Here is a 20,705-nt window from a genome sequence, read left to right as displayed (position 1 = left end):
AGGCAGGGAATGCAGAAGAGGTGAGGGCTGTGCTGGTAGGCCAGGCACTGAGGCGTGGAAAGGGGAACCCAGCTCAGAGCTGAGCAAGCAAAGGATGCGGGTGTGTGGGTGACCTGGAAAGAGTTCAAGCAAACAATGTGCCAAGGGTATCCCTTCTCTTCTGCTCTCACTGAGCGGCTGAAGCAGAGTGCTGGTCCTCACTCTGTGTAAGGCAGCAGCAGGCAGGGAGGGCTTTTGGAGATGAGTGCAAACCTAAAATCACTGTCCTCTTCCAGAAGGAGCTACGTCAGGAGATGCTCCAGCAGAAGAAGTTTGCCCGCACACTGATGATGGACAAGGACAAATCTTGCCTGAGCTCAACCACTTTTGTGAACTTGGTTGTGGAAGAGGAATCCAGCTCTCTGCAGCCTCACAAACCAGCTGCCCCTCCTCCAGGCAATGCTCTCCAGTCTGGCCAACACAGAAGGCTGAAAGTGGTTTCAGTTCAACAAGACCTTCAGGGAGATTCAAAGAGCACAGGACATGCAATGAAGTTGCCTGACAAGTTGCCCAAACCTGAGCCAGGCAGGGAAGGCTCCAAGCTCCCTGGAAGCATCCATGCTGATGCTGCCTCAGCAAGAAAGCCACGCTTCCCTGGAGATCAAGAGTTCAGAGCTGTGTCTGAAGACCAGAGTCTTCAAGAGGCAGTTAAGACTCAGGTGACAGAAGCATTGGAGGGAGTGAAGGTGCTGGATCGATCTGCCACTGCCCTAAGTAGAGCCTCCTTCAAAATCGGACAAAGATTGCTAGGAAATTCAGATAGAACAGAGCCTTCAGAGATCTCCTCTTTCAACCCTGAGCAGGAAATTGCACTGTTGGCAAGGAAAGTTGTAGCGAGTGTGCTGCACAATGTTGGGAAGCCCTTGAAATCTAACAGAAAGGAAGCTCTGACAAAGCATCCTCGCAGGCTTCCCTTGACAAAGCCATCCGAGAAGCTTCTGGAAGTGCCTGCAATATGTTGCAATCCTTTGTAGCTTCTCACTCTGAGCCAGAGTTTGGTGCTCAATATTCTGAAACCATTGAACTTCCCAACAACCATCTCCCTCAGTGGCAGCCGCAGCCATCCCAGGTGCCTCTGTCATGGCAGAGCAGGACAGAAGGACGAGGCTCATCAGAAGAGCGGAGCCTGGCAACAAGCCGGAGAGAAAAGCTGCCCGTGATCCAACCAATGTCAAGCACTGCTGTGGTCTCTCATCTGAGTTGCAGCATTGTAAAGCATTGAAAATGCCATCTCCAAAGTGAAGGAGGAGGAGGAAGAATTCCTTCCTGATTATGCCAAATCCATTGTCACTGAAGTAGTTTCAAGAGCAAAGTGTAGAGAATGAGCTGTCGCAAAAGCCTTAAGCGCAGCGCTGTCTGCCAACACCATGGCATCTGGGACGGTGGGCTCCGTATCAGAGCAGAGCTCTAAGGCTCCTGGCATGCCAGAAGACCTTCAGAATTCCCTGGATTGCACCTCTGTGCCCACAGAACCTTTGGCAGGCACATGGGAAACCCCAACAGAGCGGAGACCGTGGAATATTACTACAGGTACCCCTTCCCCACAGGCCTGCAAGTCTGCCAGACAGCCCGTTCCTCTAGAGGTGTTGAGTCCCTTCCTGAGGAGCTTGCATGGAATCATGCTTCTCTGCAGAATTCCCCGGGGAGACAATCAGTTCCACATGGAAACAAATCAAATTCAGAACAGGAAACAGAACGTGGCCTCTTTAATTACAGCCAAGATTCTTGCTGTGTCTTACCTCTGTCTGCCACAGCATTGCCCTTTAGGTTTTACTTTCCCAGAAGACTCCCTTAACACCTTGCAAGAACAGAGAAAGAGATCACTAGTCAAAAGAAACATAAGCAGCACCACTGCATGAAGTAGCCCAGCTCCAACAGTGTCCTTTGCAGGAGTCAGCTGGGGGGTGGTCTGCACCTAAAAGGTAGCCTGGACTTTTCAGTTGGGCTGTCAAGGGCCCATCACAGCTGGCTCAGCAAAGGCAGAGAAACCGATCTCAGGAGCCTGTAGCTCTGCTGGTCTCACCTGTGTGGTTGCCTTTCTAAGCAGTTAGATGGGACAAGGAAGGAGAAGCCTTCCTGCTTCAGAGCAGTGGCAGTGCCTCACTCCTGGACCAAGAGGCAAGGAAATTGACTCTGGGACATCCCCATATCACAGAATCAGAGAATTGAAGGGGTTGGAAGGGACCTCTAGAGATCATCGAGTCCTACCCCCCAAAAAGCCTTACTTTAACCTAGCCTGAAAGATCCACCTGCTAAATCATTATCTATTTGTTTCTTCAGGAAGGCAAGAAATCTATCTAAAAACACAGTGTGGAAAAGCTACCTGGCATCACTGAGAATAGTATTTCTCCCAGAACTAGACAACTTCTGACATAATCAACAATGCTGTTGCATAAGGACAGGTAAAAACAGCAGTTACATTACACACTGATACTTTGTGCATTAGAAACATAGATGGGTGTATTCAGTCAGTACTTGGAAATAATCTTTCTTTCCATATTGATACTCCTTTATCTGATGAAAATCCTACAAGGGTCATAAGCAAAAGAAAGAAAACAAATGACCAAGCAAAAATCTCCATGCAAATTTAAAAAATAATGGGATACTTGTAATTTGTAAGTTGAGCATTTAGCACGTCCTGTTGTTTTCTACAGGTTCAGTTCCAGAATGACTGTCATCACCTGATCTTAGCAATGAGCAGTGAGTTATTTACAACTTCACTCACGTATGTAAGCACAGGAGGCAAGCATTCCTTATAAAAAGCAGGATGATTAGGATCTTTGATGATTAGGAACTCCGCTGGCTTCCAAAATTCCAGGCATAAGGATGAGCATAGCAGGGAAAGCCAGAGAGGTGAGCACTGTGTTCTCAAAGAGCGCTGAACGCAGCAGCCTGCGTCATGTGGGACTGCACTGGGGCCAGACGATGCTCTACAGAAGCTGAGGGGTATTTTCTCATGAGCTGCAGAAGGCTTGCAGGGAATCATGCCTCTGCAGATTACAGCTTAAGGTAAAAAAGGAGAAGAGAACTACAAGAGGGTACAGAGGTGGGCTGAAGGAAGGACTGAAGACCTTGAGTGCCAAAGCATATGCACAGCATTGCTATCATGCCAAGGAGGCCTTAAAGGCACCTGTCTACAGCAGGTGCTGTGGTATCTCAAGGAAACGTGCATGATCCATCTCTAAGCTGAGCAGTACAGGCAATACACTGGAAGGAAAGAAAGCCATCCAGAGGGACCTGGACAGGCTGGAGAAGTGAGCCCACGAGAACATAATGAGGTTCAATAAGGCCAAGTGCAGGACGCTGCACTTGGGTTGGGGCAATTGAAGGTGTTTACACAAACTGGAGGAACATCTCCTGGAGAGCAGCCCTGCAGAGGAGGACTTGTGGATCCCAGAAGGCCATCTGTGTTCTGGGCTGCATTAAAATAGGGGTGGCCAGCTGGGAGAGGGAGGTGATTGTCCCCCTCTACTCGGCTCTTGTGAGGCCCAGGCCAGCAGGGGGAACGGCTGTTTACGAGGGTGGGTGGTGACAGGACAAGGAGGAATGGTTTTAAACTGAGACAGGGGAGGTTTAGGCTGGATATTAGGAGGAAGTTTTTTCCCCCAGAGAGTGGTGAGGCACTGGCACAGGTTGCCCAAGGAGGCTGTGGATGCCCCATCCCTGCAGGCATTCAAGGCCAGGCTGGATGTGGCTCTGGGCAGCCTGGGCTGCTGGTTGGTGATCTGCACACAGCAGGGGGTTGGAACTGGATGAGCACTGTGGGCCTTTGCAACCCAGGCCGTTCTGTGATCTCCTCCAGCTGAGTGTGCAAGAGGCTAGACTGTGTGCCTGAGAAACCTGGAAGCATCTTTGTGTGTTTGTTGCTCACTCCACCCCCAGTCCCAATTCTGGAACACGTCTCTTCCAGCTCAACCAGCGTTCTCAACTTGATCTGGAAGATTCGCACTGTTCTGCGCTGTGCAGAGTACAACAGCCTGCATGACCCACTGCAACCACAAAGCCAACCTGCAGAAACCTGAAGAGCCAGCAATGGCAAAGAAGGTTTGAAGATTGAAACAACCAACACGGGCCTCCTCAGGATGGGTTTCCAGAGCACTTGCTGCAGCCACCTGTCACTGGTGAGGGACACAGTCATGCTGCTTTCCCTGGGAACGTGCTTAGCCCAACACCCTGTTGGCAATTCCCACTCCTGCTGTTGTCTGGCTGCCTTGCACTGCCTGAGTGTTGAGGAGGCAGCTGGGATGGGCCAGGTGCCAGTGCAAGGAGTCCACCCATTCAGCTCTGACTGTGAGGGAAGCATCAATCCCACATGTTGGGGAAGGGAGGGTGGAGAGAGGAGCAGCTCTCCTGCCAATGGGGGCCTGCAGAATTACAGAATTTGCATTCTGAACAAACAGTAATTTTGCTCCCAAAACAAAAAGGGCTGAACAGGGGGCCATTCCTCTAGGTTATACACTTCTACTGCCAGTTTTGTCTAGTTAGCACATACCATTTTCTCCTCTGGCTACTGCCTAAGTAGAAAGGATCTGGAACTCCGCATTAAGGCTTCCTCATCCACCTGGAGAAACAAAAGAGCAAGAAAGAAAGCTGATGAGTTTGGAAAAGATTCAGAAAACCTCCTAGGGATGACCAACACAGACACCAAGAAAGGCTCAGCCTTCCCTCTATGTACAGAGTTGTAAACTCATTAATAATGTTGACTTACCTTTTTAAGACCTACTGTCATTCAAATGCAGCAAAGTCAGAACAGTAAGAAAAAGCACATCTTTCTTGTGCAACGTTTACCAGCAAGCATAACAAAAGGTAACAAAGCCCCCAGGATACAACACTTGCCCCCAGCATCTTCAGGGTTCCAATCCCACAGTCTTGGCCAACTGGGATGTGAAGGTAAGGAATGCTGGGAGACCTGCGCCTCAAGCTGCAGAGAAAGGATTCAATTTTATACAGTGACCAGAAACCCCTCGCAGAACAGAGATTTGATCCTCTTGAAATTGGTTACATTCACACACAATTAAAATACCAGCTGTACCTTCCTATCTCAGAAGAGCCATTCCTTAAAACCAAACCGCTCTCAACAGCCTCCTTGAGGCATTTGATGTTAATATGGCCAGTAATTTCAAAACAAGGTTCTCTGCACATCTTTCCCAACACCGCAGGAAATATAGATAGCACTGGAACTTCCACATCAGATGAGGGGAGCTGAGTAGAACTGTAGCTCTTCTACAGACTCATTTCCCACAGATGCATAAACAGAAAGTTCAGTAGACCTTTCAGTTCAACCAGCATCCAACCTCCCGATGTACGCCCTTCACAGCACAAAAGTGAGGTGAATTTCACTGCCAGGCCACCTGGGCTCAAAGCCTCTGCCCGTATCCTCTGCAGTAATGGCCAACGTCACACTTGAGTCTAAGGGCCCACCTGAAATCCAAGTCCTGTCACAGCAGGCGCTGTACGAACAGCAGGAGCTCAGCTCCCTCCTGAAGCACAAACACTTCTTCCCCCAGAACTGCCCCCTGGCTGGGTGGGAGGCAGCAGCCCCAGTGCTGGGGAGCGGAGAGAGGAGCGGCTCCCACGCCATTGGAGGCCTGCAGGTTTTTGGAGGGCCATGTGGGTAGGTGCCATGTGGGAGCTTTCTGCCCTTTTCTGCCCGTGGCCCATGCCAAATATGTCATTTTATGGAGTTAACAAGGAGTGGGAGAGGAGCTGTGAGATGAGATGGAGTTAGCCTGGAGAAAAGGGATTGGAGTGCATGAGTGTGCAAGTGTGTCTCTGTGTTCCTACCTCTGACCCAGAGGACAGAAAGTCGGAGCAGGAGGTAGAGGGCTGCTGGACCTCCCATTCGGGGTCAAAATCCCTGTGCAGCCTGGCACCAAGCCTGTCTTCTGCAGGGCAGAGCAGGGGAGAAGTTGTAACATGATGATAAGCAGACAGCAGCTGTCCCCTCCCACGTCTAAGAACTTCTGGCCCCATAGTACATCATTTAGTGAAGCTGAAAGAGTCTAATGAATTAAAAACTGTAAAGACAAACATTTTTGCAAAAATATATGCATAAATAACCACCACTCTATTCAGTGCTGTGCTTGCTTTGTGAATGACCAGCAAACAGTTAATTCTGCTGAATAAAAATGGAGACCTTCGTGTGGATTCTGACTCTATATGTTCATTGCTATGCACACGGGGCACAAAGATTAGGGATGAGAAGGGCTGTGGTACCTCTCACAGATCAGCCAGGTGGAACAGGGAAGATTCTCCTCCTTCTGGAGGAGAAGAGTGGAGAAAACTTGGGAGAAGGGAAGAGGGAGTTGAAGGAAAGAAGGAGAGGCAGAAAGCCCTGTGCACTGATGCAGAGCCTCCTGCCTTGTTCGATGTGGTGCAAGAAACCGAGGGTGACACTGCAGGAAGGAGGGCCAGGGAAGCAGGAAGCACGGCAGCTGCAGACAGGCTCCACGGGTCTTTGGGTGTTTTGAAGGTGAAAGCTGTGGGGATAGGTGAGAGGTGTGGCCCTCCCGATACACTCCTACACAGCTACTGAAGATGATTTTGAGGCAAAAAGAGAGCGTTTCCGAAAATACCCTGCAGGCACAGGGCACAAACAAAACCGTCAGCAGCAACTCAGGCAGAGCATCTAGTTTTCTCTGCTAGGAAGTGCAAAGGAAGGGAAGACACTGAAATGCTACATGGTATTTTCAGTCCGTGCTTCTGGCTGGAAAACAACTTTGGCTGAGCACTCAGGGAGGTTTCCAGCACTGCTCAAAGCTTGTTTAAAAGCAGTGATTCTGTGCAAATCCCTCCAACTCCAAAGCTTTTTTCTCCCATGAGGCAACTCAGTCACAAGAGAGTCACCTAACAGTATGTCACAGGTAGGTTAAGGATAACCACATTGCTACCCAGTGCTCTGGCCTGTAAACCAAGTTTCCACCTTTAGTTTCGTCCCTCTGCCAGACCTTGGAGCAAACAGCACCAACGGCTGGACATACAGCGTGCCAGCAAACATGAGGAACATGCATCACACATACATCACTTACCTGAGGGACGCACCGACAGAGACAAATGAGATGGAAACAAAACATACCTACAAGACACAACTTGAATGTATATTTATTATATATATATATATATACCTTTGTATAGATTAAACTGGGTGGAATTTTATCATATACATTTTTCTGGTATAATACATGAAAAACCGGAACGGGGACATAGCAAATACAAATCCATACATTCCTTGAGCAAACTCTTTGCCACACTGAGACTGAAAGACTGCATGCAATGGGGAGACAGAGAGAAGGGAAATAATTTTTATTTAAAAAAAAAGAAAGACAATCTAGGTACAACTGTCATCAGAGGAGCAGCACTAAATATGGCAAACCGGTATAAATTAAAAAGTAAATTCCACTCGGACATCTACTATGCCTTAAAGTGCAACAAAGCTTGATTGACTGCCCTACAGAATACAGGAAAGATCACCCCTCTTCCCATTCCAACCTGCCCCTCAAAAACAAAAGCAAACAAAAAACACAAACCAATAAAACAAATCTAAAGGATATACATTATCCACAGTCATACAGAGACGCCTACATCTACTCAGTAGCACCAAGAATCTGATATGGGTGTAATTAAAATCAATTAAAACTCAGGAGCAATGATTACATTTGTTGTTTTTGCAGACTTTCTGCCCTTTACTAGTGTCTGGAAGGAGGAGGCAACTCTCTTTGTACTGAAAGTGAAGGTGACAGTGTCCTGTCCTCTCTCCACCAGCAGCCAAACTGTTTTGGCAGCAGGCTGGGAACACACACACACACACACACGCACACAGCACAGCGAGAGCAGCAGGAGGTTACGCCGAGGGGATGGGAAGCCGAGGCCTGATGTGTGTGCCTGGCTGTCTGTATGCATATGCACACACACGTGTGTGGATGGAGCGGGGCTAATCTACACAGAAGTGAAGGGTTGTGCGAGTCCAACACACGCCATGAGCCTCTTTGGTGAGAGGGTGATGGGAAGAGGGAGGAGGGAGAGACAGGGAGTCAGCGCTGTCCCCCTCTCATGAGCCTCCGGTCGTTGTCTCCCAGGGCCGGGAGCTCATGTGCCACAGTTATTCTGTCTCCACGTGCCACCCCTCGGCAGGCCTCAGTAGCCAAAGGTCTCCTGGGAAGCGTAGACCATGTAGAGGAAGCCATCCTCATCCTTCTCCTGCTCGTAGATCTCTGAGATGGGAGTAGACACACTCACCATGCTGTGCTGGTTCACCAGCAGGAAGAAAGCCTGGGTGGGATTCAGCTGCAAGCGGCGCCTGTGGGAGCAAGGGCAGGAGGTCTGGGTCAGCCCACTGTGAGAGCGAGTCCTGCCTCCCCCACAGCACTGCTCACACGGGGCCAGGCTGGCATCAGGACATGCTGCTGGTGAGCCACACTGAGCTGCTGGGGGCTCTTGGCCTTCTGAGCTGGCAGGACTCAGCAAAGTCCCTTTCCCCAGGCACTGCTGCAAAAGCAGAGGGCCTTCCTCCTCCATCTGAGCTGAAGGAAGGAGACTGGAGTCCCCCTCAGGAGTATCCTGAGGGAAAGGTAACAGCCACGTGCCCTTCACACAAACAACTGGCAAAACTTGCTGTGGTTTTCCTGTCCTCCGTCTGCTCCCTCAGCAGCTGCCTCTGCCTCATCCTCAACCCACCGCTGTGTGTTCACAGCACGTCAGTCAGGCCACCCTACTCACCGGATTATTTTGACCAATTCACTCATGTTGACATGGTCTGGGACAAGGAACTTGGTCTTGTCCAGCACTGGCAGCTGTTTCTCCCCTTTATAGCGTTCAATGATGACCTGGGAAGACAGCAAAGAGGAGGTTTATTCACAGTGTTCCCAACCCTTGGCCACAAGATCGTACACAAATCAAACTGATACAAACGGAAAAGATGAGGTGATACCCCACCTTGCTTCTCCCTGGCAGAGCAGCAAAAACAGGTCACAAGCAGTGACCAGAAGGCTGGCTGCAGATCATCTTCAGCAGAGCCATCTGTCTGCTTGAATCCATCCACAGACAGCATCCAAGATAAGCGACTAAAGCATCACCTGCTCCGGCTGAATGTGAAACAGTGGGCCACAGTGCACCTCCCCTAACATGTGGGAGATCTGTAACAGCAGCAGTGTACCAACACCACTTTCAGACTTACCAAAACTGAGCTAAGGACCTAACTTCTACTTATGTGGTGGAAGGGGCCAGAGGGAGGGAGAAGGGAGCTGGCCCAGCCTGACCAGTCCTGACCAGACAGCCTCTGCACAGCAAGAGATGTTTTCCTTCCCCTTTGCACCATGAAGCTGCACTTCAGCATCACTCAGCCTGTTTAAGAAAAGCTGTAGATATTCCCAAACAAAGTTCTTAAAAACAGCTGCGAAGTCACCTAAGGCATTTCTTCAGAAAGAGGAGCTGGGTTTTGCCAGTCCCGTTCCACATGTTAACAGCCAGACATCAACTCCACAGCTAATCAGAAACCCACAGCCACTTCAGCACAGTGCCACGAGGGAACAGCCCGGCCTGTCCTCCCCCACCAGCAATAAAGTTCTCACCACACCTACCTTCTGAAAAGACAAAACAAGGATTTCTATCCACCTTTCTCATCCATTATAATTAATGAATGTCTTTCCTGACAGCTACAATTACTATTCTAAGCCAACCTGGAAATGTGCTGTTTGTTTACTAAGAAAGAAGGTGGTAGGCATTTATAGTAATTAATGATCTTACTTAAAAAGCTCAATTCATTCCCCTTAGAGTGACGTTTGGACTCCCACATCTCTCCAGTACCCAGTTATTTTCTCCACAGAGTGACGCTTGTATACTAATCCATTCGCTGTGCTCTCCAAGTTGAACTGAACATTATTTTCCACTTATGGCAATTCCCAGAAGCTGTTTTCCCAGCTCCTTCACCAGAGAAACAGCTGGGAGACCACAAACGCCTTTGGCAGTGGAGGAGCAGAGATCACAGGGCCCAGGAGATGGCTCTGCAGAGCTAAAAGGAAGACATGAACTCAGGAAGCATTGCTCCATTCACCTCTCTCAACCATCTGATGATGCACACTGGCTTCTGCCACCAGCAGCAATGCATCTCTTGCTGCCGGGCACAAACAAAAGCAGTAAGCATCCCCGAGGCCCCTGCAGACAGCTGTCAGAGGGGTGCTGGAGGAACATCCAGATCTCTTCCCACTGCAGAAAGCTTCGTGCCCATCCCACGTCCTTTCCTGTTCTCTCTGCAGCAGAGGCTGCCCTGGGAAAGAAGCAGTTCTCAGCCAGCCACTGGCGGGCCTTCACCACCAGCAACAGCAGCCCTGCATCTCAAGCATGCAATGCTGCATGCCCTGTGCAGACCTGATAGGGAGTGGTGGGGCCGACGGCCTCCGCACCATCTCCCCATGTAGGAGCTCCTCCCTTTGCTGATACAACAGGACGCTGTGGGAGCACAGAGCTCACCGAGAGGCTGCCAGCAGCACCCAGTGCCACAGCCAGGCTGAGCTGCACAGAGCCTGCACACACACACCGTGCTCTAACTGTAAACTAATGTAGAGCTGAGCAGTGCAGAGATTGAGTATGGGGAAGCACCCAGAGAATGGAGACAGCTGTGGGGAACAGAGGAGATGTAAGGAGAAGAAGAGCTGAGCAAAGCTCTCAGGCTCTGTCTTCATCAGAGCCAAATGAGACACAGGTGCTGGGATGCTGCAGTAGCAGCAGCAAGCTGGAACATCTGACGAGTGCCCCATACCATGGGCTTATCTCACAGCCCACCAGCATGGGCTGAGCTTCATCTCAGGCAGTTCCCAGACAAGGGAGAGGTGCAAGGCACTTTGGTAGGAACTCTGCACCTCAGTACCCTCTGAAACTCACACAAGGCAACCCAGGAGCCCAAGAAACAGGACAACTAGCATACGAAGGGCCTCTGAGCCCTCTAAGATGCTCTCATACTGGCCACATCCCCTCTTTCACCAGTGCAAAACAGCATGAAAAAAATAGGTACTGCTCCTTCAGCCCCTTTTGCCATATGGGGCCTTGCTGAAAGAACAATTTTCTGTACCAGGACGCCTCTTACCAACCTGCTAACTTCCCTTCCCCTCTGCAGGAGGGATGGCAAACTCAATCAGGGCCACCCCGCTATACTTATTTGAGTCTCACTTTCACAGATGAATACTTTGGCTACAGGGAGATGAAGAGACTGGAGGGACTGGGTGCTCACAACTGCCACCTGCAGGGATGCAGCTCTGCCCACTGGGAAATACAGAGGCAACACCCAGAGCTTCAGATTTTAACAGCAGTTTGCACAAAGGGTGACAGTGACAGGCAGCTGCTCACACACTGCATTCTGATGTAGAGAGGGCCCTGTGCAGCCGCACTGAGGCTCATTTCTCACTTATCTCTAAGAGGAACAGAGGAAGGCATCTCTAATTACCAGCCAGCTCCACGCCACAAACAAATGCCTCTCAATTAACCCAAGAATGGGCTGAGGAGGATGTCCTGGCTGCTAAAGAAACAGCTGCCTTGTGCCTCGAGCAGACACAGGGTCTCCAGGAGTTTCTATTTCCAGAACACGAGCTGCTATTTGGGTAACCCAGTTAAGGGAACAGGTGGCCAGTGGACACAAAGTTCTTGTCTAGCCAAGGAGAGAAATGTATGATCAAACGCTAGTATTACATCCCTGAGGCCTTGGGCTTGGATACCTCCCTTCTGGGTCCTCTTCCAAGCTGCTGCCTCAGATGGGGGGTTTCTCCATGGGGGTACCCACCAGCGTGGGGAACCCTCTGCGAGCCAGGCACAGGTGGGAGGGTCAACAGCAGAGCCTGGGTAGCACTTGCAGACACGAGCCTTGTTGTAGGGCCAATGCTGAAGAGCTGGAATGGTTTTGTTAGGGAGTGGGACCAGAGATGGCAGCCTGACAGAGGCAAGGCAGCTGCAGCTCCATGTCTCCAGGTCCGACCACCAGCAAGACTCAGGAGGCACAAACACAAATGTGTGTTTAGAACACACATCACACAGGATGTGCCTGTGCATGGCAAGTCACACAGATCAGCACTCACATGGACATCACCAACAGCTTCCTGCGTCCTCCCCAGCAGGGTGGAGATCCTTCAGTACAAACATACACAGTAATGCTCAGCCCCAGCGGGGCTCATCCTGCTGCCTACCTGCCCTGGACAACGACAGTCCTTGGAACAACCCTGGCAGGAACCCAGAGCAACCCGTTCCTTTCTCTGAGGATGCAGTTTAGGTTTCCATCCACCACTTTGGATCCCCTGCCTTATGCCTCCCCGTGCTCCTCTGTGGGTGTGAAGATGTGTTTCTTTTACCACATAACCTTATAGATATTTCTTTGTGTGCACCAAACAGACCCTAAGCCTTTGCTAATGCATCCTATGCAACAATACTGCCCGTGAGTCACCAGGTCTCACTTAGCTGAGCAGGTTGGGTCAAACAGCATCGCTCCCCTGTGATTTTAGATTCTTCAAGGCTCACAAGAGCTGGCTTTAAGCCCTCAAAGGGCCCAGCCTCAACGAGCTCCAGAAAAGAGATGCTGGAGCTGACAGCCTGGGCAGGCATAGGCTTGGTCTGTCCTCTAGTGGGCAGATGATTTCTAAAGTACCTGCTGCAGGCTGTGGCCAGAGCTCCTAGCAAGGAGGCATGAAACTGAGGAGGCAGCCCTGAAGCACAGCCTGCCAACACTCCTGCCAGCAGGAAGGTGTGACTGCAGCCATCTCCACCGGGGCCATCTGCCCCATCAGCCCAGTGCTGCATTGGCACACACTGCCACGCACAGGCAGCCCTCTGATGCAGGTGGAGAGATTTTAAGAGATCGTTAAGAGAAGAGCAAGAATCGGCACTTACCGGGATTTTGTTTGGATGCTGCTCTCGGATCTGCTGCACTTCTTTACAACGATCCGCTGGAAGGAAAAAAGTAAAGCAAGGAAGTTAGAAGTAGCTGACTGTGCCCTGCGAGCCACAAACACACAGCAGGGACATGGCAAAAAAAATACAAATGCTTCCTCAGACCATTCCCACATGCCTTGCAGCAGGCACTCTCAGGCAGATATCAGCTGCAGCAAGGAGCCCTTTGGAGTTTCTCACCACCCCAATCAGCCCCCAGAGCAGCTAAGTGCCACCCTGCCCAGTAAAACACGTGGAAATGGAGTGACTAACATGAGATATAAGGATCATAAAGCCATACTCTTAAATCCACATGAGCGAGTGCAGCTCACACCCATCAAAGCTGGGCAGCAGCAGCTTTAGGGTCTCAGCCCTGATCAGGGTCCTCCCGGCAGCTCCTCCAGGGGAGCCTCCAACCAGGGCTGGGTTCTGCCCATTTCCTCTGCCTGCGCTATCTGGCAGAGTGCCTCTGTCCTAAAGAGACGTGCCTCGCCAAGAAGAAATCCTGCACTATTATAGATCTGCAGCTACAAGAGCTCTTGGCCTGAGAGAATGCATCTCTAGACCTGTTGTGGAAATAAGGATAAAAATTAAGCAAGAAGAGTGATTTCTCTGCAACCATTCTCAAACATTCTAACCCACTTTCCTCCAGGGTTCATACCCTGTGACACACACCTCATTCTCTCTGTGCACATTCCTCCATGTTTCTCCCCTGCAAGAAGCAGGCGGTGCTCACCCACAGTCCCCATCCTGCCTGGGAGGTGGGCATGGGTCCTCATGAAGGCACCCACCATGCCACACAGGAATGGCTGTAACACCGTCTTTTATTTAACCTATACGTGGCCTAATTATGTAAAATTATGTAAATTAAGCAGCACTCCTGACTGGCAGGGACTGAAGCAGGAGAGAATGGAGCTGTTGTATGGAGGGGCTGAGCAACGATGTATGAGCTGCCCCCACGCACGGGGAAAGCCCCATTCCATGAAGCTGGGCTGCCCCCACACCATGATGGGAGAGCTCAGCACAGCAGTAAGGCAAAACCCTCACCTTTTATTGCCTACTCCCAAAATACTCCCTGCTGTGGCCCACTGAAAGACAGGAGTTATTTTTGTAGCTGTGCACATGACAGGAAAACCGCCTCTCCTCCGACTGCAGTTTCAGCTGTTGAGTACCATCAGCAATGCTGCAAACCGTACAAAACACAGGAATCTCCACAGTTTTCTTGAGTCAGGTCCTTCCCAAGCTGTTCTCCCAAAGATTTGGGCATACAGCATCTCCCACAACAATATGGGATGAGGTCATTAGCCAGCTAAGGAGAACAGTGAAAGAAGTTACGGCTTTTCAAGCACTGACCTCTACCAGCAGTGCCATGGGACACTGCTCTGCGCTGCACACACTGCACACAGGCGAGAGGACAGCACAGCAGCTCCACCCACCCCACATACGGGTGGGGAACACAAGGAGAACATGGCAAATCCTGCAAGAGTGTGGTTGTGTAAGGGGTGGCATTTGGGGGGGGAGAGTCAGGCACTGGTGCTGCCCCAAGGCAGCAGCCGGACACCAGGCCCAGCCCTGCCGGCTCTGACCAACAGCACTTGCACTAAGAACACACCACATGGACACAACGCCAACGTCAGCAGCTCCCAAACCGAGCCAGAGCCGCATGGGAAGGGCAAAGCAAAGCAATGGACTCAGCCCCAGCCTCAGCCTTGCCTCCGGCAGTGGCCCACACAGCTCAGTGCACGTGAACAGGGCACGTGCATGTGCCAATGCCCCTGGCAGCCATGGGGCTCTTGCTGCACGCCCTGCAGCCCACGTGGGGCTGATGTCTGTGGTCAGCCCCAGGACAGAGCGCTGTTACTGTGGTTCTCTCACCGGGAGATCTCCGGCGTGAAGAACTGGATGGTGTGAAATCAGGATGCATCTGGGATGAGCTGGTGACGGCTGAAGGGGCGGGCACATTGCACAGCTCATTTCAGATGAAGGTCAATAAATATTTACGTAACGCACTGCCCTGAGGACTCTACCTACCAGGAAATCCACCCATGTTTACGTGCAGAGCTCACACAACAGCTGACCTGCCATCCCTGCCCAGTGTTGCAGAGCTCATTCCTGGCCAGGGCACTGTAGGAGCAGCAGCAGCCTCCCACACCTGGAAAGCAGGACAAGGCCTGGAGGCCAGCGCTGTGCTGGGAGCATACATGGGACAGCAGTGTCACAGCAACTGCAAGTGTACACTCAAGTCAGGACAGTTGATCTCTGGTCACACAGCATGGTGCCCCCCTGCTCCAGGTCACGCAGGGTGCATATCAGACCCCACTGCTCAGACAGTGCTACTTCTGCTGGCAACTTCAGGACATCCACAACACCAGTGGGCATCTCCATGTGCCCAGCAAAACACGGAGACTCAGAAAAGCACAAAATCACATCACCATAGGGGATGCCAAGCAAAGAGACATGGCTGCAGCCAGGCGAGTAGAGCTGGGTCTGGGCAGGTGGATGGAGCCTGAAGTACAGAACAGTGCTTGGGCTTCAGCCCCTCAGCCTCTTCTCTTCACTTACAGCCCAGGGGAAAGGGACGCACCTGAAGCTGGCAGCCCACAGCTGGGGCAGTTGTAGTCTTCATTGGGTGGATGGCCAGGTCCAGACAGCGGTGGTGAATGGAGCTCCAGTCACTAGTGGAGTTCCCCAGGGGTCAGTATTGAGACCAGCCCTGTTTAATGGCTTTACAGATGACCCGGGCAAAGTGACTGAGTGCTGAGGGAATGGGACTGTTCAGTCTGGAGAACAGAAGGCTCAAGGGGAGACCTCACCACCCCCTACAGCTCCCTGAAAGGAGGCAGGGGCTCAGCCTCTGCTCCCAGCTGATTAGTGACAGGATCCAAGGGAATGGCCTTAAGCTTTAAGGTTCAGGTTGGATGTTAGGAAAAACTTCTTTTCTGGAAGAATGATGATGCAGTGGCACAAACTGCTTGAGGTGGTGGCAGGGTAACCATCCCTGGAGGTGCTTAAGAAACACAGAGATGTGGCACTGAGGGACAAGGTCAGTGGGCACAGAGGGATGGGCTGGCAGTTGGACTTGATGATCTTAGCAGTCTTTACCAATTATAACGATTCTATGATTCTGTACCCAGGAAGTATCAGCTCTGATGCTCCAGAAAGGATGGATATGGTACAATCAGACAGGGAAAGAAATCACCAGCTTGTTAAATCCAACCAGAGGTTTTCACATCAGTTGAAGGTAATCGAGCAAAGGCTGTTGTTTCTCACTAAGTTTCAGGGCACCTTTGCTACAAAAAGGCATAAGGGAGCCAACAGCTCTGCTTCCAGGAAATAGGGGCTGTGTGAAAGGCAGAAGAAGGTGAGAAAGAGAAAGCAGATGTTGAGAGCTTTCCCTTCAACATTAAGGAAAATATTTCCCACGTGGTGTTTGGACTGTGTACACTGTGTTCACATTAAGTGTTCCAGATGAAGGACTGTTTTTTTCCTCACTGTTTAATCAGTTTCACTAGTCCTGGAAAAAGAACAACCAGTTTCTGTGTGACGAGCAGGCTGTCCTCTGCCAGGGCTTTCCTCTGCCTTCTGTTTGACCTTTCCTTCCATCTTTACAACTTGACAATTACAAATCTCTGAGCCAGCAGGAACACACTCCTGTTTCTCAGAAGTGCTCAGGACACTTCAAATTGCTCAAGCAAACAACTGGCATTTTTGACAGAGCTACATTTAGATGCAGCAGAACACACGCATGCATGTACAAAGAGATGGCAGCCGGTTACTGGAGCACGTGGGAGCAGGGAGCTGTGCAGGCACGAGAGCCAGGCAGGAGCTCCTTCCTTTTTTCTTGCAGCCTGTTCCCAAACAACCTTCTGAAGACAAGGGGCATCAGACAGCTCCAAGAGCACAACAAACCCAGCAGGTGACACAAACAGAGACGCATGGAATGCTGCTGTGGGAGTGCCAGGGCTGCTGATCCTACCGTCAGCAGCACCTCCACCCTGCTGGTTCAGTGGATACTTCATGCTTTTTGTGCAAAGACAATGTTAAATAATCAACAAAATACATGCAGGCTGTATTTTGTATTATTGCTGGCTATTGGTCAGGAGCTTTTCTTTAAAAACAAAAACAAAATAAAAAATAATCAGCATTTGTGGTCTGTATACCTCACTGGCATTTGTCGTCGGCATCTGTTCACCTTCTATCATCCATTCAGCATTTTCGTAAGTGCTGTTAGTCAGCCCCACATCAGCTCACGTCACACAATGCCCTTGGCAAGTAACACAGGCAGATAGAGACAGCCAGGCACCAAAAAGCAGCAGCAAACCTCATGTCAGGGCTCTCAGCTCTTGCAGCGCCATTACATGAACCCTCCTATCACGGTGTGCAGACGAGCCAACCCACTGAACAGCCCCAGCTCCAGGCCAAATATGAAGCATAACAGTTATGACAAGCGCAGGACGGCACGTGGGACACTGTCCATTAGTGGTCTTCTCACTGGTATAAGCGTGGCCAGCTCACACTTGGTGAGTCACAGAATCACTGAATGGTTTGGGCTGGAAGGGACCTCAAAGATCACCTATTTCCAGCCCCTTTGCCGTGGGCAGGGCTGCCAACCACTCCATCAGGTTGCCCAGGGCCCCATCCATGGCCGTGGGCACCTCCAGGAACAGGGCAACCCCAGCTCTGGGCAGCAATGCCAGTGCTGTATCGCCCTCTCAGAGAAAAACTCTTCCCTGACATCTAATCTGAATCTTCCCTCTAGTTTAAACTGCTCCTCCTTGTCCTCTCATCATCTACCCGTGTAAAAAGTTCATTTTCCTCCTGTTTATAACCTCCCTTTAAATTGTGCAAGCCTGCAATGAGGTCTCCCTGCAGCCTTCCCTCCTCCAGGTGGAACACTCCCAGCTCCCTAGCCTGTCTCCATAGCAGAGGTGCTCCAGCCCTCTGAGCACCTTTGTGTCCTCCTCCGGACCCGCTGCTGCAGCTCCGTGCCCTTCCTGTGCCAGCAGCCTCACGGCTGGATGCAGTACGGAGGTGGGGTCTCACAGGGACAGAGCGGAGATGGACAATCCCCTTTCTCACCCCGCTGCCACCTGGTGAAGGCTGCTCTTCAGTTCTATGCGCCGCTCTCCCTGCTTGCTGCCTTTCCTGTACCAGAAGTACGCTGCCAGAAGTGAAGGCAAACTCCCAGAAAACCGCACCTGGGATGGGAGCATTCAGCCCAAAGATGCTCTCCTCATAGGAAGCACCGCAGGGTCAGCAGGCGGCCGCACATGGGCTGCAGCCAGGACACCCCGTTCCTGTGACACAGACCACAGCTTCATTCTGGGAACTGTTCTGGACTCCTACCACGCATCTGACTAAGCAGAATGCAGCTCCCTCAGCATCCACGGGCAGGTTTGTACATGGCAGCTGAGGGGCTCCGTCAGACCTCACCTCCAACCCAAAGACACTGCCACAGACACAGCAGGGAGCACAACCCCCAGCAGGCACCCCCAGGGGTGTGTATCAGGCACTGGGAGCGCCCCGTGCCTCAGCTCTGTACTCGAGTCCTCAACAAGAACTCACAGAAATCCAGAAAATGTATTCAGAATGGACCCAAGACAAAGCAGACGAGCATGCAGAAGAAACTCGATGGAAAAACAAGTCTCAACACTACAAGAATGGGGAAAACGGGCACAAAGAACAGCAGAGCCTCAGCTCAGGGCAGTGGGCCAAGGCCTCACCAAGCCACGTGCTGTGACACCGGAGCCTGGGCGGCTCTTGTAAACAGCCACACTCTGACTCTGCCTTTTCTGCTCCTTTGGAGCCATTCCACTTCTCTACAGCTTTGCGGCCTCACAAACAGAGCCGTTCTGAGGGTGCAGTGGCACTGGAAATATTTTCCATCGGCTCTCTCCAACGGCACTGTAAACAATTGCTTCCTGCTCCCGTTGTGCAATGAGCTGAAGATGAAAACAAGCCATGTTTACTTTCTCCAGCGATCCCAGCCCTGACCCAAAGCGGCCTCCTCGTCCTCCTCCTCCCGCTGAGCTCTGCAGATCAGCTGGGAGCCAAAGGGCAGAGGATGGCGCAGACACCCGCGGCTCTCACAGCACCCAACTCCCTCTCCCCCTTTTCCCTCCTGGTCTATTTTAATCCTGCTCTCCTTCAGTCACTCGGAGCCTCGAGTTTTGTTCTCCTCCAGTCTGAGCAATGCACAAAAGCAAAGCAGACTCCTCCCGCTCCATTCCTACCAGCTCAGCAGCAGGCAGTTACGAAGGGTGTCATTTAGGATGCTGCTGCTTATAATAAAAAGCTTCTGAGAAGGGCTGCGGGTCGCTGGGCTCAGCCGCCCGGCCGGCAAAGGTCAGAAGCAGCAGCAGCTCCAGCAGCCCGCACTGCCGGGCCCGGCACAGCGCTGCGCCCCGTGCGGGAACCGCCGCCTCATCGGACATTTCCCACCGCCTCCATTCAGCAAAACGCCGCTTTCCAGGCGAGCGCGGAACCCGCCGGGCCTCGGCAGCGCGGCACGGCGCCCTCGGCGAGCCGGGCGGGGGCACCGGGGCGATTTGCGAAGAGGCGACCGCCCTCCGGCAGCCCAAAAGACCGCGGCGTGAGCGGCTCGGCCCGCCGGCCCGCCCCGCACGACACGCAGCGGGCCGAGCGCGGATCCGGGCGGCACAACGATGGGAAACGAGGGCAGCACGGCGCGCTCTGCGGGTTGCGCTCAGCGCCGCGAGGAGAAGGCACAGCCCGGCCGGAGGGCACAGCCCGCCCCGCGGCACCGCGCGGCCCCGGCCTCGCCTCACCCTCCGAGCGCCGCGCCCCCTCCCCGCCCGCTCGCTCACCGAAGGTGCGGCGCTGCTTGAAGGGCCGGTCCGAAGGCATGGCGGCGGCCGGGCCGGAGCGCAGTGCCGGCGGCGGCTCCGTATGGCGCGGCTGCGCGGGCTGCGGCGGAGCGGGCGGTGACGTCACCGCGGCAGGCGGGGCGGCGGAGGGCCGTGACGTCACCGTGACGTGCCTGCGGAGGGGCGGGGCCGCCTGTCCCGCTCTGATTACCTCAGAGTAATTAATGCTCATCTGAGCTGAATCTCCCCTCTTGTAGTTAAAGCCACCCCCCGTCCCACCACTCTGTGCCCATGGGTGAAGCCCCCACCCGCTCTGCTTCTTGCCCCTCGCACCCTGGAGCGGCCCATCCTGCTGTCTCACCCCGCTGCGCATGCTGCCTGCGTGCCTTGAAGACCAAATCACACCTACAAATAGAGCGGGCTATTTCTAGAGCTGTGAATGAATCAAACCCAGCAGCAAACAGCGACAACGTTTTGCACAGAGCCACACTTAACGTCCCCGTGAAGGCATGCTGCAATGAAAGCTGTGTTATGAAACAACGCCCTGTGGTGTACGACAGGCTGTGGAAACAGGCACACATGGAACACATCCCTGCTTCAAAGAGACATACAGGCTTCCGTGCATCTTTTAAAAATGCTCTGATTATCAAAAGGGTCCTTTTCATCAAAAAATGCAGAAGTGAAAGTTGCAGTACTGAGATAAAGCAAGTGGACTGACATTACAGACTGCAGGCTGACATGAAGAATTTGTTACTGTTATTAACCTGCTAAGCACTGACCATTTTTGATGAGGAACAGATGGACAGACCGACCCGGCGGGATCAAACCAGCCGCAGCAAGCCGTCCTGCAGCAACACAGGACCAACAGCCAGCTTTATACATGCTAGCATTCCTGCAGGGTGAGCCCCACTGGTGATAAGCACTCTGCACGTTTGT

General features: G+C 52.1%; 1 protein-coding gene across 5 annotated transcripts in view; it reads right to left on the bottom strand.

Annotated features, from left to right (window-relative positions):
- Positions 1 to 7,115: 7,115 nt before the first annotated feature.
- MAP1LC3A (microtubule associated protein 1 light chain 3 alpha) overlaps positions 7,116 to 20,705 on the bottom strand; it is a 63,961-nt gene continuing 50,371 nt past the window's right edge. For 4 of the 5 annotated variants that reach the window (XM_048962917.1, XM_048962918.1, XM_048962919.1 and 1 more), the window contains exons 2-4: positions 12,904 to 12,959; positions 8,755 to 8,861; positions 7,116 to 8,335 (exon numbers count right to left, since the gene is read on the bottom strand). In XM_048962917.1, coding sequence (XP_048818874.1) covers positions 8,173 to 8,335; positions 8,755 to 8,861; positions 12,904 to 12,959 — 326 coding nt within the window. In that variant the 3' untranslated portion in view covers positions 7,116 to 8,172. Of the gene's footprint in view, positions 8,336 to 8,754; positions 8,862 to 12,903; positions 12,960 to 19,769; positions 19,908 to 20,705 lie in introns of those variants that run through there. The other variant, XM_048962916.1, reaches the window with a different exon arrangement.

Source organism: Lagopus muta, chromosome 16 (assembly GCF_023343835.1).
Source record: "Lagopus muta isolate bLagMut1 chromosome 16, bLagMut1 primary, whole genome shotgun sequence".
Classification (NCBI taxonomy): Eukaryota; Metazoa; Chordata; class Aves; order Galliformes; family Phasianidae; genus Lagopus; species Lagopus muta.
This window is presented reverse-complemented; position numbering and strand designations above follow the sequence as displayed.